This window comes from Hippopotamus amphibius, chromosome 11 (assembly GCF_030028045.1).
Source record: "Hippopotamus amphibius kiboko isolate mHipAmp2 chromosome 11, mHipAmp2.hap2, whole genome shotgun sequence".
NCBI lineage: Eukaryota > Metazoa > Chordata > Mammalia > Artiodactyla > Hippopotamidae > Hippopotamus > Hippopotamus amphibius.
This window is the reverse complement of record NC_080196.1, coordinates 26,783,826-26,801,752: the sequence shown is the minus strand read 5'-3', so window position 1 is coordinate 26,801,752 and position 17,927 is coordinate 26,783,826. Positions and strand designations below refer to the sequence as shown.

Sequence of the window (17,927 nt, the reverse complement as noted above, 5' to 3'; positions counted from 1 at the left end):
AACTGTGGCTGTGATACCCGCCCCTCCCCCCCTCCCCGCCCACCGTGGCCATTCTTGGGTGACTTCCCACAATTGCAAATGAAAGCCCAAACTACTTAACCTTCCCTTTCTTTCCTAGATCTCAGATGAAGTCTACTGTCCCACTCATCTACCTTTGGGGGAGAAAACCTTCTCCAAAGGGCTGTCAGTGGCTACTGTCTCTACCTCCCACTTCCCATGAGAACCCACCCCGTCAGGCGCCTGTCCCAGCACCCCGCAGCTCTCTTTTTCCTTCTCCCAGGCTTTATGATGCCGTACTTCCCTGGCTCTCCCCGCCTTCACAGACACCTCTTCCTCAGACTCCTTGGCTGGCTCCCTCCCTTCTCTCTCATCCTGGGCGAGCTCCTCAATCTATCCCTATCCTTGGAACCATGACTTCCACTGCTAGGTCATAAAAAACATTGCTGTTTCTGCCTTGCTCGCTCCTGGACTGCTTGCTCTGGGGGAAGTCAGTGGGTCCGTCATGAGGACACTCAAGCAGCCCTATGAGGAAGCAGATGAGGCAGGAACAGAGGCTCTGCCAGCAGCCACGGGAGTGAACCATCCTGGCAGTGGGTCCCCCAGCCCTAGGCAAGCTTTCAGATGAGTACAGCCCTGCTGAGGGCTTGCCTGCAGCCTCCTGGGAGATCCTGACCCAGAACCAGATCCCTGACCCTCAGAGATTGTCTTAGACAATACATGTTCATTGCTTGACAATACATCACTAAACTTTGGGGTGATTTGTTATGTAGCAGGAGATAACTGATACACCAGGCCTACACCTCTGACCTCATCTTTCATACTTCCTCACGATGTTACCGCAACACTAGCCTGCCTACTGTGCCTGAAATACACCAAAGTTGTTCCTGACCAAGGCCCTGGTACCTCTTGTTCTGATTCTGTTACTCTGGGTCTTCTCATGCTTGCTTTTTTCTGTCGGTCAGGACTTAGTCTGCTCTGACCACTCCTTCAAAGTTAACCACTGCCCCATCACCATCCATCACACTGCTCTTTTATTTTCCTCATAACATTCATCATTAAGCATCATTAACTTTTTAAGTTGATTTATTTACTCATAATCTGAGCAGGAAAATGCTCTTATATGTACCGTAGCATCCTCTGTGTCTAGAAAAATGCAGGGAACAACATAGGTGCTCAGTAAACACTTATTGAATAAAACAATGAATAAAATCCTTTAAATATTGTTTATTGGAACCATAATCATTAAGAGGATTTTATCAATACTTGATTTATCAATACTTGAGTCAAAGTCTAAATTTTTTTTTTTTAACGGGGTGTGTTTATCTGGCTTGTTGACTTAGAATGTTGCAACTATGTTGAAAGTTTCAAAGGACAGCTTATTCAAACAGAGCTATAGAGTGCAGGCAGGAGGTGATCAAATATTATGAGGAACAGGTAGGAGGCAAGATGGATTGCAGTCAACAAAGATTAACGTTGTGCTGACACACGGCTTCTGGATCCAAGCAGCCCTGGCTGACAGAATGCTTCTGATACAGATCTGTTCTTCAAGGAGGTTTTGGGAAATTGGCAAGTTGCTATACATAATAGCTCAAATCTTGATCCAGTCCCCCCAGGACAGTCAGAGTAACGAATGTCTACTTACATTAACATTTTCACGGAGAGATAATATATAGAGAGATAATATATATATGTATACATGTTATATATATGTATTCTCTCTCCATGTTATGTGTATGTATTCTCTCTCCATACATGTGTGTGCATACATATCATATGTATGTATTATCTCCCCATGAGAATGGTGGATGGTGTAGGGATCAAATACCAAATGCAGGGTAACAGATATCTTTATGTGTTTATGTCACAGATTACCCAGGAGTGGTATTCAAAATATTTAACATCTGGTATAGTGAATATAAATTAATATATACATTAATTTACACGCCAAACATTTTTTAAAAATTCCCTTTATGTTCTAATTAAACTATATATAGCATAAAAATGGATGAAGCTGTAGTGCAAACAAGGCACAAATCTTTGTGATAATTTCCAGTCCCTTGTGACTTTTCTACACTGTCCATGTGTTCTGGGCTGTTGGAGCTGGCAGTGTGTGTCTTCCTCGAAGAAGGCCATCAGCTCCTGTCTGGGTGGCCCTTGCCTGCACCCATGACTCTCATGCATTCCTAGGTCCCATGCTTTCTGCCTTTGTCCTATTGAGGGGATGGAGGGCAGGCAGAGGCCCCAGAGGCATCACCTTCCTTCGCTCTACCGTAACCCTACCCTCAGCTTTGTAAATGGGCATTTCGTTCAACTCTCCCCAGCCACACTTTCTGAGTGGAGGTGATAGCTTATTCTTGTTGCATTCACAGCACCAGCCACAATGAAGTCAATCTTATGATGTTCACCTAAGGATAATAAAAAGGAATTATAAAATACATATTATGACCCAGAGAAGGCTAGGTGTCACGAGGCTGAGAACCCCTATTTGGTGCAAGGGTACAAGAATATATCGCTGTAGGGATGGAAAGCCTCTCCTCCTCACAAAGCCCTTGAGGAGTCTGGAGCTGGAGAGAAAGCAAGTAAAGGTGCAGAGGGGCCCAGGAGCCTCCTGGAAGGACAGCGCGGCACGTCTTGGTGGGCTGAGTTGGCCTGACGTTGAGTAGACACGAAGGACACATGTGCCCCCTGCCTCTGTCTACTGCACCCACTCACCCATGGGAAGTTCACGCTGTGAAAATGGGCAGTCAGGACTAGGGCCCTGGGCTCAAGCCCATGGATCCCACAGGCCGAGTAGGTGGCTGAGGCTAGAAATCACTCTGTCCCAGCCCCTCCTTCACCGTGACGCATGGGGGAAATGACTGTGTATCTCCATCCATCGTTGGCGGTCCCAGGCCTGAGTGACAGCGGGGAGGGAGCCCTCCCCTTCCTTCCCTCTGCAGCTGTGGAGCCCAGGGACTAACAGTGCTTCAACCCAATCTCCTTGAGTCAAGGCATCTGTGGGATAAGAGGACACCGCGAGGCAGGGAGGGCAGCAAAGAATGGGTGTCCCTGCAGGGTGCTGATAGGACCTTCTATGGGTCCCAGGACTGCCTGACGCCTTGAATGGATAAGCCCCAGATTTAACATGGGAAACAGACTCTGGGGAGAGAATGTTCTTGCTATTCTGAGATGGATGCTTGAGTGACTTAAAATGAATATTTTAAAAATATGATTCGATTAGATGTACCTCAGGCTGGTAAAGCAGAGTGCATGGCTACATCTGATCAGCGGCTTCCTACTTTTCTTAGGGTAAATCCAAACTTCTCACCATGGCTGTCAAAGTCCCCCGCACAATGGGCTGTGATCCCTAATCTCACCTCCTCGTGACCCTTCCCACCTTGCGCTTTAATACCCACCCTCCTCCCCCACTCACCGGCTTCCCCTTTCTCAGACACACCATGCTTGCCTCTCTGCTGACCTCCTGCCGCCCAACCAAAGTTCACCCCCTTCACTAAGTGGGACTTGTCTCTCCTTCAGGTTTCACTTCAGACCTGCCTCCCCTCCTTGAGAAGCTGACGGACCCACAGATTTGGGCAATGGTGTCCTGATTAGGGTCTGGCTCAGCATCATCTCACCCCCTAGCTCAGGGATTGTAGATGAAATTGTGTCCTCCCAGAAGGATATGCTGAAGTCCTAACCCCGGGTACCTGTGAAGGTGACTTTATCTGGAAATGAGGTCTTTGCAGATGCAATTGAGTTAAGATGGGGACATACGGAATTGAGGTGGCCCAAATCCAATTACCGATGTCCTGATAAGAAGAGAAAAATTTGGACAGAGACATACACACCTAGAAAGTAAACCATGTGGCAACAGAGGCAGAGGTTGGGGTTGTGTATTTATAAGCCAAGGATGGCCAGCAACCGTCAGAAGCTAGAAGCAGGTGAGGAAAGATCATTCCTAAAGCCTGCAGAGAGAGTATGACGCTGTCACACCTTGAGTTCATACGAAGAGCCTACAGAACTGTAAGGGAATACATTTCCATTGTGTTAACCACTAAACTGTGGTTATTTGTTATAGCAGCTGTAGGGGCATGATACACAAGGCAGGCTTGATTTTGGATTAGAATCACCCATTTTGTTGTCTTTCTCACTAGTGTAACCTCCTTGAGGACAGGGACTATATCTGGCTTGTTAATCCTTAGTTACCAAGCTCCTGGAACCCTGAATGTTCTGTATTAGATATAAAATAAGTATTAGTTCCATAACTGAAGAGGAAAAAACTTTGATTATCTCAAGGAAAAACGTTCTCTGAAAAAAAAGAGAAGAAAAGTTTTGAGGTTGTGGGTCAGAGAGGCAGCAAAATGCAAAAAGAAAGGAGTATTTTTGTGTCACCAAGAATGTCAGATGAAAATTTCTACTTAACCCTTTTTTGACAATGACAGCTGGTATATGACAATCTTTTAAACGGATCAGAGAGTCTATGATACATTTGCTCCCTTTATTTATGTTTAAGCCCGAAGCACATTCCAGGAGGAGATCATGATTTCATATGTGAGCAAAATAAGATAGAGTGTTATGCAATTAAATCTGCATACCAATTAAATCAATCCTTATACTTTGGAAAAGTTATTAGCCTCACAGTAGCCAGAATCTACATTTAGGTAAAGCACTTCACTGTGGGAAAACATCAGGAGATTGGTCTCGCATTTCCTGGGCAGCCATGACTGCTTTATTTAATCCTGAAAATCTTCTTTGCCTCTTCCAAACTTTTCTCATCCATGGGAGGCTTCCTCTGGCTGCCAGGCTGCAGAAACTTCTTCACGGCAGGGAGATTGCTGACTCTGGTTTTCAGGGCCTGCAATGCACAAGAGCACAGCTCAGAGTGAAGACAAAGACCAGCCCCATCACGAGCACAAGTCAGGGACCCCAAGACCCTCCTAGACAAGGGCCAGCTGAGGCCCCTCCATCAGCACCAGGATGAGGCTGGACACAGACACCCAGTGAGACAGGAATATAGCAGCATAACAGCATTTTCCCCAGAGATGTCTTCGTTTAAAACTTCACTCATCTCAAGTCTTCCCAATCTTCTTCCTACATGTAAATTCTGCAGATTCACCTTCTCATGCAGTATGAGGAAGAGTAATGTGTCTCACATCACAACACATATAAAGGCTCCAAGATATCAAGGCAGGAAGATATAGGGAATTGCGCTAGAGCTGAAGACAGAAAACATGAAAGGTAAACGATGAGGCCAGTCAGAACCAATCTGCCCTCAGAGAGGGAGAGTCGGGCAGAGAGAAACCAACATGTGAGAGAAGGAACAGGAGCTGAGGGGAGGAAATGAGATGGTGGGAGATGCACTCAGACAGACTCAGGTAGAGAAAGAGGAGGACACAGCTGGGACAGAGGGAGGCAAAGAGGAAATGAGGACAGAGACTGAAATGGAACAGCAGTTGGGAGATGCCCAGTCCTGGGTCTCCCTCCTTATAGAAGGCAGGTCATTCTGTTTGGGGCAGCGTCCACCTCCACTGTCCTTGGCGTGACCAGATTCTTCCCATGCCCCAGACCAGGGCCTTGGAGTGATGTGTGGAGACCTGGGGGCAGTGAGGCCTGGACAGTGTGGGGGACCCTCGCTCGCATGACAGTCCCAGGGTCCAGAGAGCAGATTCCGAGGTGGGAGGTGTGGGTGGCCCCCGAAGGCAGTGGGAGAGCTCACCTTCAGCAGAGGGAAGTTGGCCAAAAGGCTGGGGTCCAGCTCTTCCACATAGTAGAGAAGTTCCACCAGGTGGATGTCAGCCTTGCTCAGCTTGTTGCCCACAAGGTAGTCTTGTCCGTGGCCCTTCAACACCTGGTGAATGGAGGGGTCAGATCAGGAACACAGGCCCAGGCAGGCTGGGCACCTGCTCCTCCTCTGTCTCCCCAGCCCCACATCCCCCTCCGCCCCACACTGAGCGGGCAGGAACCTTCAGACCTTCTGCTCCCCCCAACTCAGTGAGACGGGCCAGGTGGGTCCCTGCTGTTCCCTCCTGATGCTTAGTGGAAGTCTGACCACCATTTCCTTGTCCTGTTCCCACCTGGCTGTGGCTGCCTTAGATGCTTCTTCCAGGGGGCCAAGGGCTTAGCACCATCTGTACCATGTTTCTGTTGGCCCCACACCCTAAAGTGTGCAGCCCTGAACTTCACGATGTGGCCCTTCAGCCATCTCTCTCTTTCCTATCCCACCTTGGGCAGTGATTCCATCTTCATGGCAGCCTTCTACAACCCTAAGCAAATTATTGCAGTCTGTATTTCTTCTCTCCTCTTCTCTGTTCTGCTCATTTCCTGGTCTCTCTCTCTCTAGGACCTAAATAAACCTGGGTCAATCTGAATTCCCATCTCTCTGACAACGTGGTCTCTGACTTCTGTTCTACCTGTGTCTGTCAGTAGCGTTGTGGAATATGTTATAATATGCACACTGTATTGTCTGGGGTGATTGCACTTAATGTCTGCAACTTACTTTGAAAATACACCAAAAGATAATATGCTTGATTAGAGGAGAAAAGGATGGGGAGATATATGATGAAGCAAACATAATAATAAAATACTGATTTTTGAATCTACGTGGTGGGTATATGTGAGTTGATTGTACATCTCTTTCAACATTTCTATATGTTGAATTTTCCATAATAAAATATTGGAAACAATATGTGATGCCTATTTAAAATATTACAACAATATGGAAATTATAGATGCAAAAACACACATATCACCGCCAAGTAAAGATAATAACATTTTGGCAAATACCCTACGAGACTATGTACGTAGAAGTGTGGCTAAAAATTAAAGAATATAATAAAACATCCAATGTTATTTTGTAACATGCATTTTTCATTTATGCTATCATGAAGGTCTTTGATTTCAAAGTAGAGATGTACTTAAACTGCAATGACTACAGAGGTTTCCACCATGTGAATATGCCTAGGTTAGAGCACCATAAGGCCAGAAGAATGTATTTTCTGATTACTATTAAATTTTTCACCCCTTGAATAGGGCCTGACACATGAGGAATGAATCAATACTTGTTAAATTAATGAAAGAACGATTTAAATTTCATAAAAATAAGGGTATTGGTGTTAAGTTTTTTATTTTTATGTTTGCCACCTGTATCTCTTGCAATCATTTTTCCCCCCAGTTCATGATTTTTCTTTAGCATGATTTCAGGTAGTTTTGATCTTGAAATAGTCTCCTCTTACCTTCAAAGAGAAATATTAACTAAGATATATACTAGGTATTATGATGGAATATTATTTTCTTGGTTTTACATGACTTTCTTCAAAAGTCTGAGAGCCATGTCCCCAAATTTCTAGATTATTTTTTCCTGAACAACTTTTCCTCTGTCTCTTCCTCTACACCTCACTGCCTCCATCTCTATTTAGATATACCTCATCCATCCCCAAAACACTACCACATTCTCCTGAAGGGCAGCAGCTCTCATGTCTCCCTATGTATGGTACCAGAATATTTTCTGACGTATTGCTGGCATCGTGCTCCACTTGGATCAAAGCCCTGTACTGTGTTCTGCAGGATCCATCTACTCCAGGCTCCAGTGTGGTTCTCAGAGCTTCCACAGCCCAAGCTCTAAGCACAACCATGAAATTCCATTGAGTAGAGAATTCCAGACTGGGTCTCAGTAAATCAAAATTTTGCTGAAAAATTATAACTTGGGTAAAACTGGTAGAGTTCTTCCTCATGCTCGATTTTTATAAAATGCCCTGAGAGTCAGGGGGCTACATTAGTATTGAGAAAGTCCCACAGAAGTGAAGGTTGATGTCCTAGCTATGCCAGGCACTATTTTTCTTGGTCCTCTGATCTCGGTGCCAAAACTGCTGAACAGTCCACTCACTTTTTCAAACACAGGAAGATAACGGTTTGTTGTCTTCTCTTTGATCTCAGCTATCTTGGCATCTTTTTGATCAGGTGGGCATAGTGGCAAAAGCATGATCATTTCACCCAAATCTGCCACACCTTCTGAATACATATCAATCCTGAAAGACAAAATGACCAAGTCATCAAATTGTGTTAGATTTTACAGCTGAGAATGGGTCACCAGGAGGTGGCAAAGTAATTCTCCTCCATTAGGTGCATTTTTTTATGCCAGTCATACAGCTATGATTTTTATTAACTTCAACATTTCATTCTAGAACGAGCCATCGAGTAGACATATGTCTAATATTTTTGTCACACACATGACCAAGTATAGGGACAGAGCACATCAGTGCCCCGTCCAGAGTCACAGGCATGAGGGAAACAGGTGGAGTCACTGCAGGTAACACCTAGGGTTTGCCGTCTCTGCTGTGTTGTGTTCTGTGCACAGTGTGATGAATTAGTACCACCTCAATCACATCCAGAGAGAGTCCTGGCTCAGTCGTCCCAGTCACATCCCTCTCCCTGTCCCATCCTGTTACAACACCAGGCCCATTTAGATGCCCAATACCAGCACTTCCTCCAGTTATTTCCCATAGAACATGGTTCCACAACCCTCTCCACATACTGTTGCCCAACTCTGGCCTTGTTTGCATTTTTCAAGACTCCACCCAAAATTCCCCTGAAATACTGCAATTCTTCATACAATTCCTACAGAGCACATTCCAGGTAATTTTGCTTTTGTTTTTTTTTTCTTCCTAACATGGTTTCCTTCAAGAGTGTTTTAAAATACAGTTTTATTGAAATAGAATTCACATACCAGAATGTTATCCTTTCCAACTGTAAAATTGTGTGATTTTTTTTTTGTAAAGTCACAGAATTCTGTACCATCATCATACTCTAATTCCAAAATATTTTCATCACTACCTCAAGAAATCATTACCCAAATTGAACATTCTTTCCTCCCTCCCGCTTCTGTCAATCACTAAACTACTTTGGTTTTATGGACAGGAATATTCTGCATGTGCTAGACAAATGGAATCTTACAACATGCATCATTTGCGTCTCATTTCTTTCTGTAAGAGAATGTTTTCTCATTTCTTTCTGTAAGAGAATATTTTCAAGATTCATCCACATTGTGGCACGGATCAAGAGTTTATTCTTTTTCATGGCCAAATAATATTCCATTGTACGGATGTGCTGGCCTTTGTTCATCCATTCACCAGTTAATGGACATTTGTGTCGTTTCCACTTTTTGAATGTTATGAACAAAAGTGCTATGAACTTTTGTGTACAAGTTTTAGTGTGGTTGTATTTTTAATTCTCGAGTATCTTTCTAGTAGTGGATTGCTGAGTTGTATGGTGACTCTATGTTTAACTTTTTGAGTAACTGCCACATTCCATGATTCAATCATGTGGTCCCATCACAACACAGAGGAGACTCCCCACCCCCCAAATATGGTTGCATTGAATAAATCTGGCTGCTACAGACTGATATTAAAATGTTCCAGATAAGTCTAGAATCTTGGGCTCAATCTCTGCAAACCCTTGTCAAGAGGTCATCCTGTATAAAGGGCTGATAAATTAGGTTTCTGGCTATCACTCTTATAATTTCTGGAACTTAAGAATCAACTCCTCTAGACCCTTCTCTTCCAAGGCTTTATCCTCTAGACACCCAGATGTTTTGTCCCTTGTCTCTAACTGTTGGTGGGTATCCAGCCTGAGCCCCTGGAGTCATGGTTCTACCATCCTCCTGGCTCCATAGTTCATCAGTGTCTGGAAACCGCCATCACTGTGCTATATCCATGGACCACATCCTCTTACATAAGCTCTTGATTCCACTCCAGGTTTACTGTTCCCTCATTCTCACAGGTCTCTGCAGTACTGGACCTCAGTTATACCCACTAAGGGCATGTTCCCTGTGAGTACATCCTGCTCACCCAGGGAAGGACCTAGATTGTTCCTATTAACCCTGATGAAAGAACAGAAAAAGTACCGTACAGGGCTCTCTCCTTCATGTCTTTCCCATAGAGGTTGTATTTGCTGGCAATGTAGTTGAGAATGGCTCTGGTCTGCACCAGCTTCATCCCATCGATTTCAACCATTGGCACTTGCTGGAACAGCAAACTCCCATCTTTTGAAAGAAGAGGAGTGAAATGTTGGATGAATCATACTATTTAGGTAAACTGAAACATTTTACGAATCAAAATTTTTGTTGGAATGACTGAAGACATAAAAGGAAACAAAAATTATTACCTGGTAAAATTTCAATGGATAGAGCATTTTGCTTTTAGCTTCCTGTAATCCTTTTCCTTATCCAATTTGCCTTTTACTTTTCAATCTAGTATTTCACTTAACTTTTTATTTCCCATGTAGATCATGCTATGTCTCTTAATTTTGTTTCATTTGTCTCATGGATTTTTAGGAAGAATAAAGGGGAAGTTCCACCAGCCAGTTGCCAAGTCAAACGGGAAATTCTCAAAGTAACTTTCCTGAGGTTCATGGCATTAAGGCCAACTCTAAGAGAGACTCCTACAAAGGGTGTTTTGCATGGTCTTCAAATCCCACCACTGGACAGTGTACGGGGGAGGCCTGTTTTCCCAGCTCCACTGCTGCTGGCCCCTGCACTTTATCTCCCTCCTCACACGTTCACCTAGACTTCCAACTAATTCAACACCACCTGGTTATTTGAGTCTGCAATATTGCTAGGATGTTACCTTGTCAAACCCTCCAGAGAAAAGGACTCACAGCAACTGCTGGGTCTGTGTCTCCCCTCTTCTCTCTAATGCATGTGTTTCCCTGTCCTTGGGTGGGAGGGCTGTGTAGCATCCTGAACTCATACGGTCACTCACGGTACAGAAAGGCAGGGAGAGCACAGACAGGGCGTTCACAGGGCACCAGTATTTGCTGGTTCCTTTAGCAAATACTCAGAGTCGCAGCCCTTCCTAGTCCTGAGTGAGCTGCAACACCTGCTCAAGGAGCCCCACCCCTTACCTTTAACCATATTTCTCTCTCTCCACTGACCTCGCTCCTACATGCACACACATGGCATTGCTGGGGTTCAAACCTCAACTTATGACTTCTACTAGATTCTCCCATCAGAGGAATTTAATTTCTTGGGCTTACCATTTCTTAACTTATCCAAGTCTTCTGGAGTTTTCATAAGTATCTCTTCAAACTGGAAAGCAGAAACAGTCAATGAGTTCTTGTTATTTCATCCCACAGCATAACTGCACTCAAATGACCCCTGTGTGGTGCAGACTATGGAGAAGGGAAGATTTCCGAGTTTGGCAGGGTACACAGAGGACAGTGATCATGGCCATTTGGAAGTTTAGATTAGAGCCACTGAGATGAAAGCATGGGTTGCAGCACGTAATGGCTCATTATGCAAGTTCAATTCACCTCCACCGAGTCTCCACCTCTGTCAGTGATTAGGTAATGATTTGGGAGGGGAATATCCCTGGAGGGAATGCTGGGAAGTTCTAGTTATGGAATTTTTATATCTCTGGAAAGCCTTCCTCTCCCTGTGAGGTTAGGATAGGGTATTGGGTATCCCACAGCATGTGGTACTCATGAGGCCAGTGACCCCCAAGATGCTGCCACCAGGGGCCTCTGCCATATATTTCCTCCCTCCATTCAATTTTATATTTTTAAGAGGGGGCTTGATGGTGAAAAGTTTGGCAATTGGGAGTTTCTAACTTGCTGGACAGTTTGTTATAGATCTACGTGGTCTCATAGGGTCAGATTATACAGACAGTGAGGTGTGTGGGCAATACCCAGTTCAAGACAACATGGGGTTGGTGGGTGGTCACTGTGGAAGGGTGGCCGAGGTAGGATGGGACTTGCTGGTGTGATGTTGCTTGTAAGGCTGACAAGGATTGGTGAGATTGTGACGATCAGCCTCTGAGCCCAGAGAACCCAGAAGTTCTGACCAAGAACCTCTGGTAAGACTTGCCCCACACCCTCCCCAGTCATGCTGGGCTGCACAAGAGGAGGCCTGGGATGCTCTCAGCATCTCCCCCTGCTTCACCCTCCTGTGCTGAACTCATCCTGCCCAGGGGCTCCGAACACAGGGACTTAGGTAAACACGCTGTTAGGAGGCCCAGGGAGCACACCAGAGGTTCCCTTTGCAGGAAAACACCTCACCTGAGACCCTCCTTTACTGCTTGCTCTCCCCTGGGGGACCCGATCTCTGGAGTCTGTCTGTGACTCCCTCCCCAGGAAACCCTCACAGAGTTGCTGGTCCCTCTGACCTGGGCTGAGAAGTGGTTTTCTCAGTGACACCTCTAGAGGGCAGCACTCAGAAGAGTTCCACAGAAACCTACAAGTCTGCTGCTGGGAATATGGCATTTTAACCCTGTAAAATGCTTATGTCCTCCTAGGTGCTCCCCCCCTCTTTTAATCATCCACTTACTTGTCTGCATCCTCAATAAATTGCAAGCTGCCTGAGGGAAAGGACTGTGTTTGCCTTGTTCATCCCTGTATCTCCAGGACCTGGCAGGGAACCTGGCACTTCAAGGTGCCCAACCAATTCACTGTTGAGTGAGTGCATTAAATCTACAGGCCGTGTGTTACCACCTGCCCCTCAATGTATTTCTGGATTATGTTTTAACTTTAATTACATTTATTTCCTAGTATTTATATTTTTAAATATCAATATCAATGTTCATGTTTCTAATTGTTATATAACTGTCATAAATAATATTTTACAATTTAAAAAATCAAAATCCAAATTAGGCCCATGTAATGTGGTTAATTTCTTAAATTTATTTTAATTGTTTATTCTCTTTAATAAGAAGACATTTTAATAACATATTAGGACAAATCTGTTTATCTCTTAATAACTGACAAATTTGTTTTAATGCAAAACTCTTAACAGGTCATGTAGTAAGAAAAGTCTCCTGGCTTATGTGAGAAAAGTGCTTTGATATAGTCAATTTAGATTCAACTTAATATGAAATGAACTCAGTGCATGTGTATGCCTGATTCATTTTGTTGTGCAGTGGAGGCTAACACAACATTGTAAAGCAACCATACTCCAATAATAATTAATGTAAACAATATTAAATGAGCTCAGGACCTACCTCTACTCCAGCTGCAGCCAGGAGCCACCGGATGCACTCCATCCTGCCCCGTCCATTGAAGTAGTGAAGAGTGGGCTTCCCCGCCATGATGGCAGTCTCCTGGCTTCTCTAAACCTAAGGAGAGAATGAATGAGTGAATGAATGAACAAAGCATAGAACCACAGAAGCAAACTGCACTGTATGATATATGGCTGAACAGCACCAACAATGCTGAAGTATCTGCCTCGCTCGGGGCAGAGTTGGAAGAGTCCCTGGAATGTCTTCCTTGGCCCACATTCCCAACCCCCAATAGCTAACTGTCAGAAATTGCACCAAACCATTCTCCAGTCTCCACCGGGTAAAATCTGATTGTCTTGGCAGCCTAAGAGGTGAGTCTGTGGTAAGGATGCATGGGTGGGTATTCGGGAGGGGAGGGACTAGAGAACTAGTATTTACTGAAAATCTAATGGGCCTGACCCAACACTAACACCTTGGATGCATTATATCTTTAGTCCTCACAACAGTCAGTCGCATGAAATATTTATTATCTCCATTTTTCAGTTGCTGAAATGGGACACTCAGAGCTTAAATGACATTCATGGAAATTCCATGCCCAGGATTACAAAGAGGGCAGGGCTGAAACTCACACAGATGCAGGCCCTGGGAGCCTGGGAGGGAGGGGCCTTGGAGCCAGAGGGCTTCACTGACAGTGAGAAGGAAGAGGCAGCAGAGACTGTATTTAGCGCCTTGGCTGTTATGCTGCATTTGTTCAAAAGCTGAAATTAGGGCTCAGATTTGTTTAACTGTTGCTCAAAAGTTCCCAATTCTTTCTACAAACACAGGATGCTAATTCCTTCCTTTTTTTCCCCCTTTCTTTTGGACCTCTACATTCTACCTCTCTGGGTACATCTTATATCTAGAAAAAGGGATGTTGCTGCTTTAACTTTACAGTCAGATGGAACTGACATTTGTTCAATGTCTGTCATATTCTGGGCATTCTCACAAATTTATCTTCATTTAACCCTACAAAAATCAACTGCAGTGAACTTTGTCATTGCTCTTATTTTACAGTTGGGGATACAGAGGTTTCTAGGGTAACTTGTCCAAAGTAGGTGGCAGACCTGGGATTCAAATCCACTTTTAAATGAACCCAAGTCTAGGCTTTATTTTTCCATGTTAGAGTTTTTCAAGCTATGCATGACAATCTTTCAGTGGATTGTGAAACCCACCAATTTTTAAAATAAAGTAGAAGAAAATAGAAAACATCAGAGTGCCTTGTATGTGGCAGAGGAAAGCATCATTCCATGAATTTTTAGTTTTGTCACGTGTATGGGCAAAAGAAAGCATGTGTGCATACTCATTTGGTCATTGTAATGGTGAGAGATACTTGGGTCTCGTTGGGTCAGTGCAGTGTGAAAGCCCTTGGTCTACAACAGCCTGCGTGAGGAGTGGACGTAGCCTGGAACCAGGGAATGAAACTCAAGGCTTCAACAATGGACAGAACTAGTTCGATCATGCTTGTGAATAGGAAACACACAGGACTCATTAAAAGCAGGAATCCCAAAGCTTCTCTCTTTTAGGGAGAAGCAGTTGCATTTTTCTATCTAAACTCTATGCTCTGTTTAGAAAACACTGATTCTCTTGCAAAATTTTGTTGTTGTGGAGTTTGGAACAAAAATATACTTCTCTTTACCTGAAAATATACTTCTCCCAGAAAAATATGTATGACTTGAATTTTAGATATCAAAATGTTTTCAATATCCACATTTTTAATGCAAGACTCAATAGTCTAACCTCTAGAAAGTAAAGAATCCTTTGGAAATACACTGAACTCATCTGTCTTGTAATTGGAGTTTGTGTATATTGTACTTTCTTATCATGGGAAACAGAGGTGCTGTGATTCAGCAGAATCCTGTGAAGGGCATTGCTGTGAACTAGTGGTCACGGGTCCTGCTCACACTAAGCTCCCTTATCCAGTGACCGAAGATCACATGACAAAAGGAAATGCATTTTTCATAATATTTTATCGTTATGTTCCTTATAAGCAACTTTCTTCACCTTTCGAATAAGAAGTTTCCAAAGACCTGGTTAAGGCTGCGGCAAAGGTGATATAAACTTCCTGGTCCCCAGAAAGTGAGGAACTAGAGAGATTTTGTGATTTGCCATCAGTCACACGTGCGTGTTCCTGATTCACACTGGATGTCTGGCAAGTGTGTCCACCCTCAGGACAGCTCTGGGAAACAGGTTCTAATATCCTACTGTCAAGAGGAGGAAACTGAAATTCAAAGAGATAAAGCCACTTTCCTAGCTCACTCGTTTTGTGAGTGTTGAGGTCCTTTGAAGGCATCTTACGACTTCTGGTCTGGGGCTCCCCCCACCCAACCAAGTAATTCTTAGGCACTCTCTCTGCTGCCCTCTGTGACCCTTGTTTATTAATTTGTTCCCCATTCAGAATCCATTAACCAACTAACAGATGGGAAGGAGAGAAGGAAACATCAAATTCATGAGTCCTTTTTCGTTAGCTGATTCTTAGGGGCTTGATACGAGGAAAAAAGGATACAAGCATGCCTTGTTTTACTCTGACATCCTAAAATCTCACTGTGAGTAAATTGAGCACTAGTATAACTATATTTGACCTTTGTAAGGAAGTAGGTTTATATTCCCTGAAAGGAATGTATCCTGGGATAATTCCAGTGTGAACTAAAGGAGCTGAGTCTCTGGGGCAGGGTCGGGAGGTGGGGGTTGGGGGGTGTGCAGTTCCTAACAACGGCGTTTCTTAGCAGAGAGAAGAGAGGCTTAGAGATAAAGCCTGACTCCTTTCTTTACACGGTACATAAACCCAGGGGGTTGTTTAATCTCTGGACCTCAATGTTCTCTTTCAAAATATAGCTATATCTATTAGTGAGGATGGTTGAGAAATATAGTTATATTTGTTAGAGAGGATGGTTGAGAAAATTAAACTAGATAAGGTATAAAAAATTCATAATACGGACTAGAAAATCCAATTTCCCTCCTGCTCCCAGTTCCCGGGAGATGGGCAAGTTTCTGAGCACACTGGGTAACCAGTGCATATTCTTTCTCCTGCCTGTATCTGTCTGTCTGTCTATCTATCTATCTGACTGTCCATCTACCTCTTGACCCGTAGTTCTAGTAGGAATCAGATTTTATACATATCCAGACTTTTTTTCAACTAAGTCGTATACCAGCTCTCTTTTTATTTGCTTTGTGTGAAAGATTAGTGATGCTCATTGATTAGTTAACCTGGATTGCAGGAAGTTTTTGGCAAAGGTTTAGTGAGGTCTGGCACAGCACTGAACACAGCCTTTTGCATGTGGCCCCTGGTTCCGCCCAGAACCTTGCACCCCACCTGCCTTTCCTCCGAAGCTTGGCCCTGCCCCCACTCACTCCCTGATTTGAACACTCAGGAATCTTCTGGTCCCCCAGCCCCTTTGCATGGATTCCAGCCATGGCAATGGGAGACCCACTGCTTTTTATAGCAGGAGCTCAGGGTCTCACCGTCAATACTCGATGGAAAAGATCCCTTCTCTTCAACCTCCTTCTTTCCCTGGAAATGCAGACACTTCACTGATCTTTCTTTAACATCTTGTTTCTGGTTGGTGTGTAAACGTATTTCCTTCTCTTAACAAGTTTGCTTCAAACTTCCGCAACTAACACTCACTGAGCAGTTTCCTGTGCTAAAAAATGATGGCTGGTGGGAAACATGATAGGAGCCTGATGTGGTCCCTGCCCTGAAGGGGTTTACAGCTAGTCAGAAAAACAGGTTTGCAGACAACTGACAGTACACAAAGGGCCCAGCAGTGACTTCACTTTAATTGGTTCCAAGCCAAGAATCATGATTCTCTCAGCCAAGCAAGTCAGAACAAGGGGAGCAGCTGCAGGCTGAGAGAGCAGAGATTGCTGTCTACCTGCCCAGGTGGCCCACCTCCACGGCATCTCAGCCTCCAAGTTAATGACTCTACCCATCCTGTCATGGGATCAAACCTCATCCCTGTCCAAATATTGCTTTCGTAGCATCTTTCAAAGTGCTTCTCCTCATTGCCATCTCGATATCTTCTCTTTTCAGTCTTAGGTACTGCAGTTTTTCCGTGACGTCATCCTGCCCTGGGCAGCTCTATGACTTTCAGGGAACTCACTGAACCTCTCCTGTCTAAGGCCTTTGTTTCCCCCCCACACATTAATATTTATAACAGTGCATTGTTCACTGCTACATTCCGATGTGAACGACTTGGACCTTCTAGCCAGGTGAATTTCTGTACTTTTGAAAGCTAAATCCTTGCTCCTGTATTATCTAGTTTCCCCATCAAACCTTCCTTTGGAGGTTTGCCATGAGTTGCTTGAACACCAGAGAGAGAAGGGGATTTGCCAGCTGGCTAATCACAGCACAGACTGAGTTTCTGTTGACATTCAGACATTCCTATTATAATGAATCTTAATTTTGATATTTCACAGCCTGCATAGTATTACAGCATCACAGCTTGTACCTGTTGTGTTTTGACTACATCTACAGAGCAAGTTACTTCAGCATAAACACCTACACTCTCTCTCGCACTGGTCATATTCTCTAAATGCTAAATTCCTATCATTTAAATAAAATGCTATCAGTGTCTAAAATGCTAGCATTCTTTTTTCTCTTCATATAATTAATTTTTCTCAGATCTAAATTCCCATGCTAAATTCTTCGTTTTTATATTTCTATAATGATGTATCCAACAACAATTAAACAACTTGAATTGTCCCTTAAGCACAGCAAGAATGCACTATGTGGGTACAAAACAGAGTTTTCCTTGTGCTATGGGCACATTACACAGATGTATAAAATCAGTACTTACCTTATGCAAGTTTGTCTCCCACTTGGCTCAGCACCTCAATGCCAAGTCCACATGCATTTTTGAGCTGTTGTCACAGTTTATAGAGGAGGACTAACTCCTCCTCTCTGAAGGGGAGAGTCCAGTTAGGGAGAAG

General features: G+C 44.0%; 1 protein-coding gene across 1 annotated transcript; it reads right to left on the bottom strand.

Annotated features, from left to right (window-relative positions):
* Nucleotides 1-4,458: 4,458 nt before the first annotated feature.
* LOC130832054 (glutathione S-transferase A2) lies at nucleotides 4,459-17,927 on the bottom strand. The gene is made up of 7 exons (XM_057700611.1): nucleotides 17,795-17,927; nucleotides 12,966-13,079; nucleotides 11,008-11,059; nucleotides 9,883-10,015; nucleotides 7,862-8,003; nucleotides 5,696-5,827; nucleotides 4,459-4,834 (listed from the first exon to the last, which is right to left on the bottom strand). The coding sequence occupies exons 2-7, from the start codon at nucleotides 13,050-13,052 to the stop codon at nucleotides 4,709-4,711; spliced, it is 672 nt and encodes a 223-aa protein (XP_057556594.1). The 5' UTR covers nucleotides 13,053-13,079; nucleotides 17,795-17,927; the 3' UTR covers nucleotides 4,459-4,708.

Bases quoted from the DNA above. Each gene is read 5' to 3' on its own strand.
- LOC130832054 (XM_057700611.1), bottom strand. From the start codon at position 13,052: ATGGCGGGGAAGCCCACTCTTCACTACTTCAATGGACGGGGCAGGATG. The intron at 11,060-12,965 runs GTAGGTCCTGAG...TCTGCTTTCCAG, and splicing joins TGGCTGCAGCTGGAGTAGAG to TTTGAAGAGATACTTATGAA. The intron at 4,835-5,695 runs GTGAGCTCTCCC...TGTGCATTGCAG, and splicing joins CCAACTTCCCTCTGCTGAAG to GCCCTGAAAACCAGAGTCAG.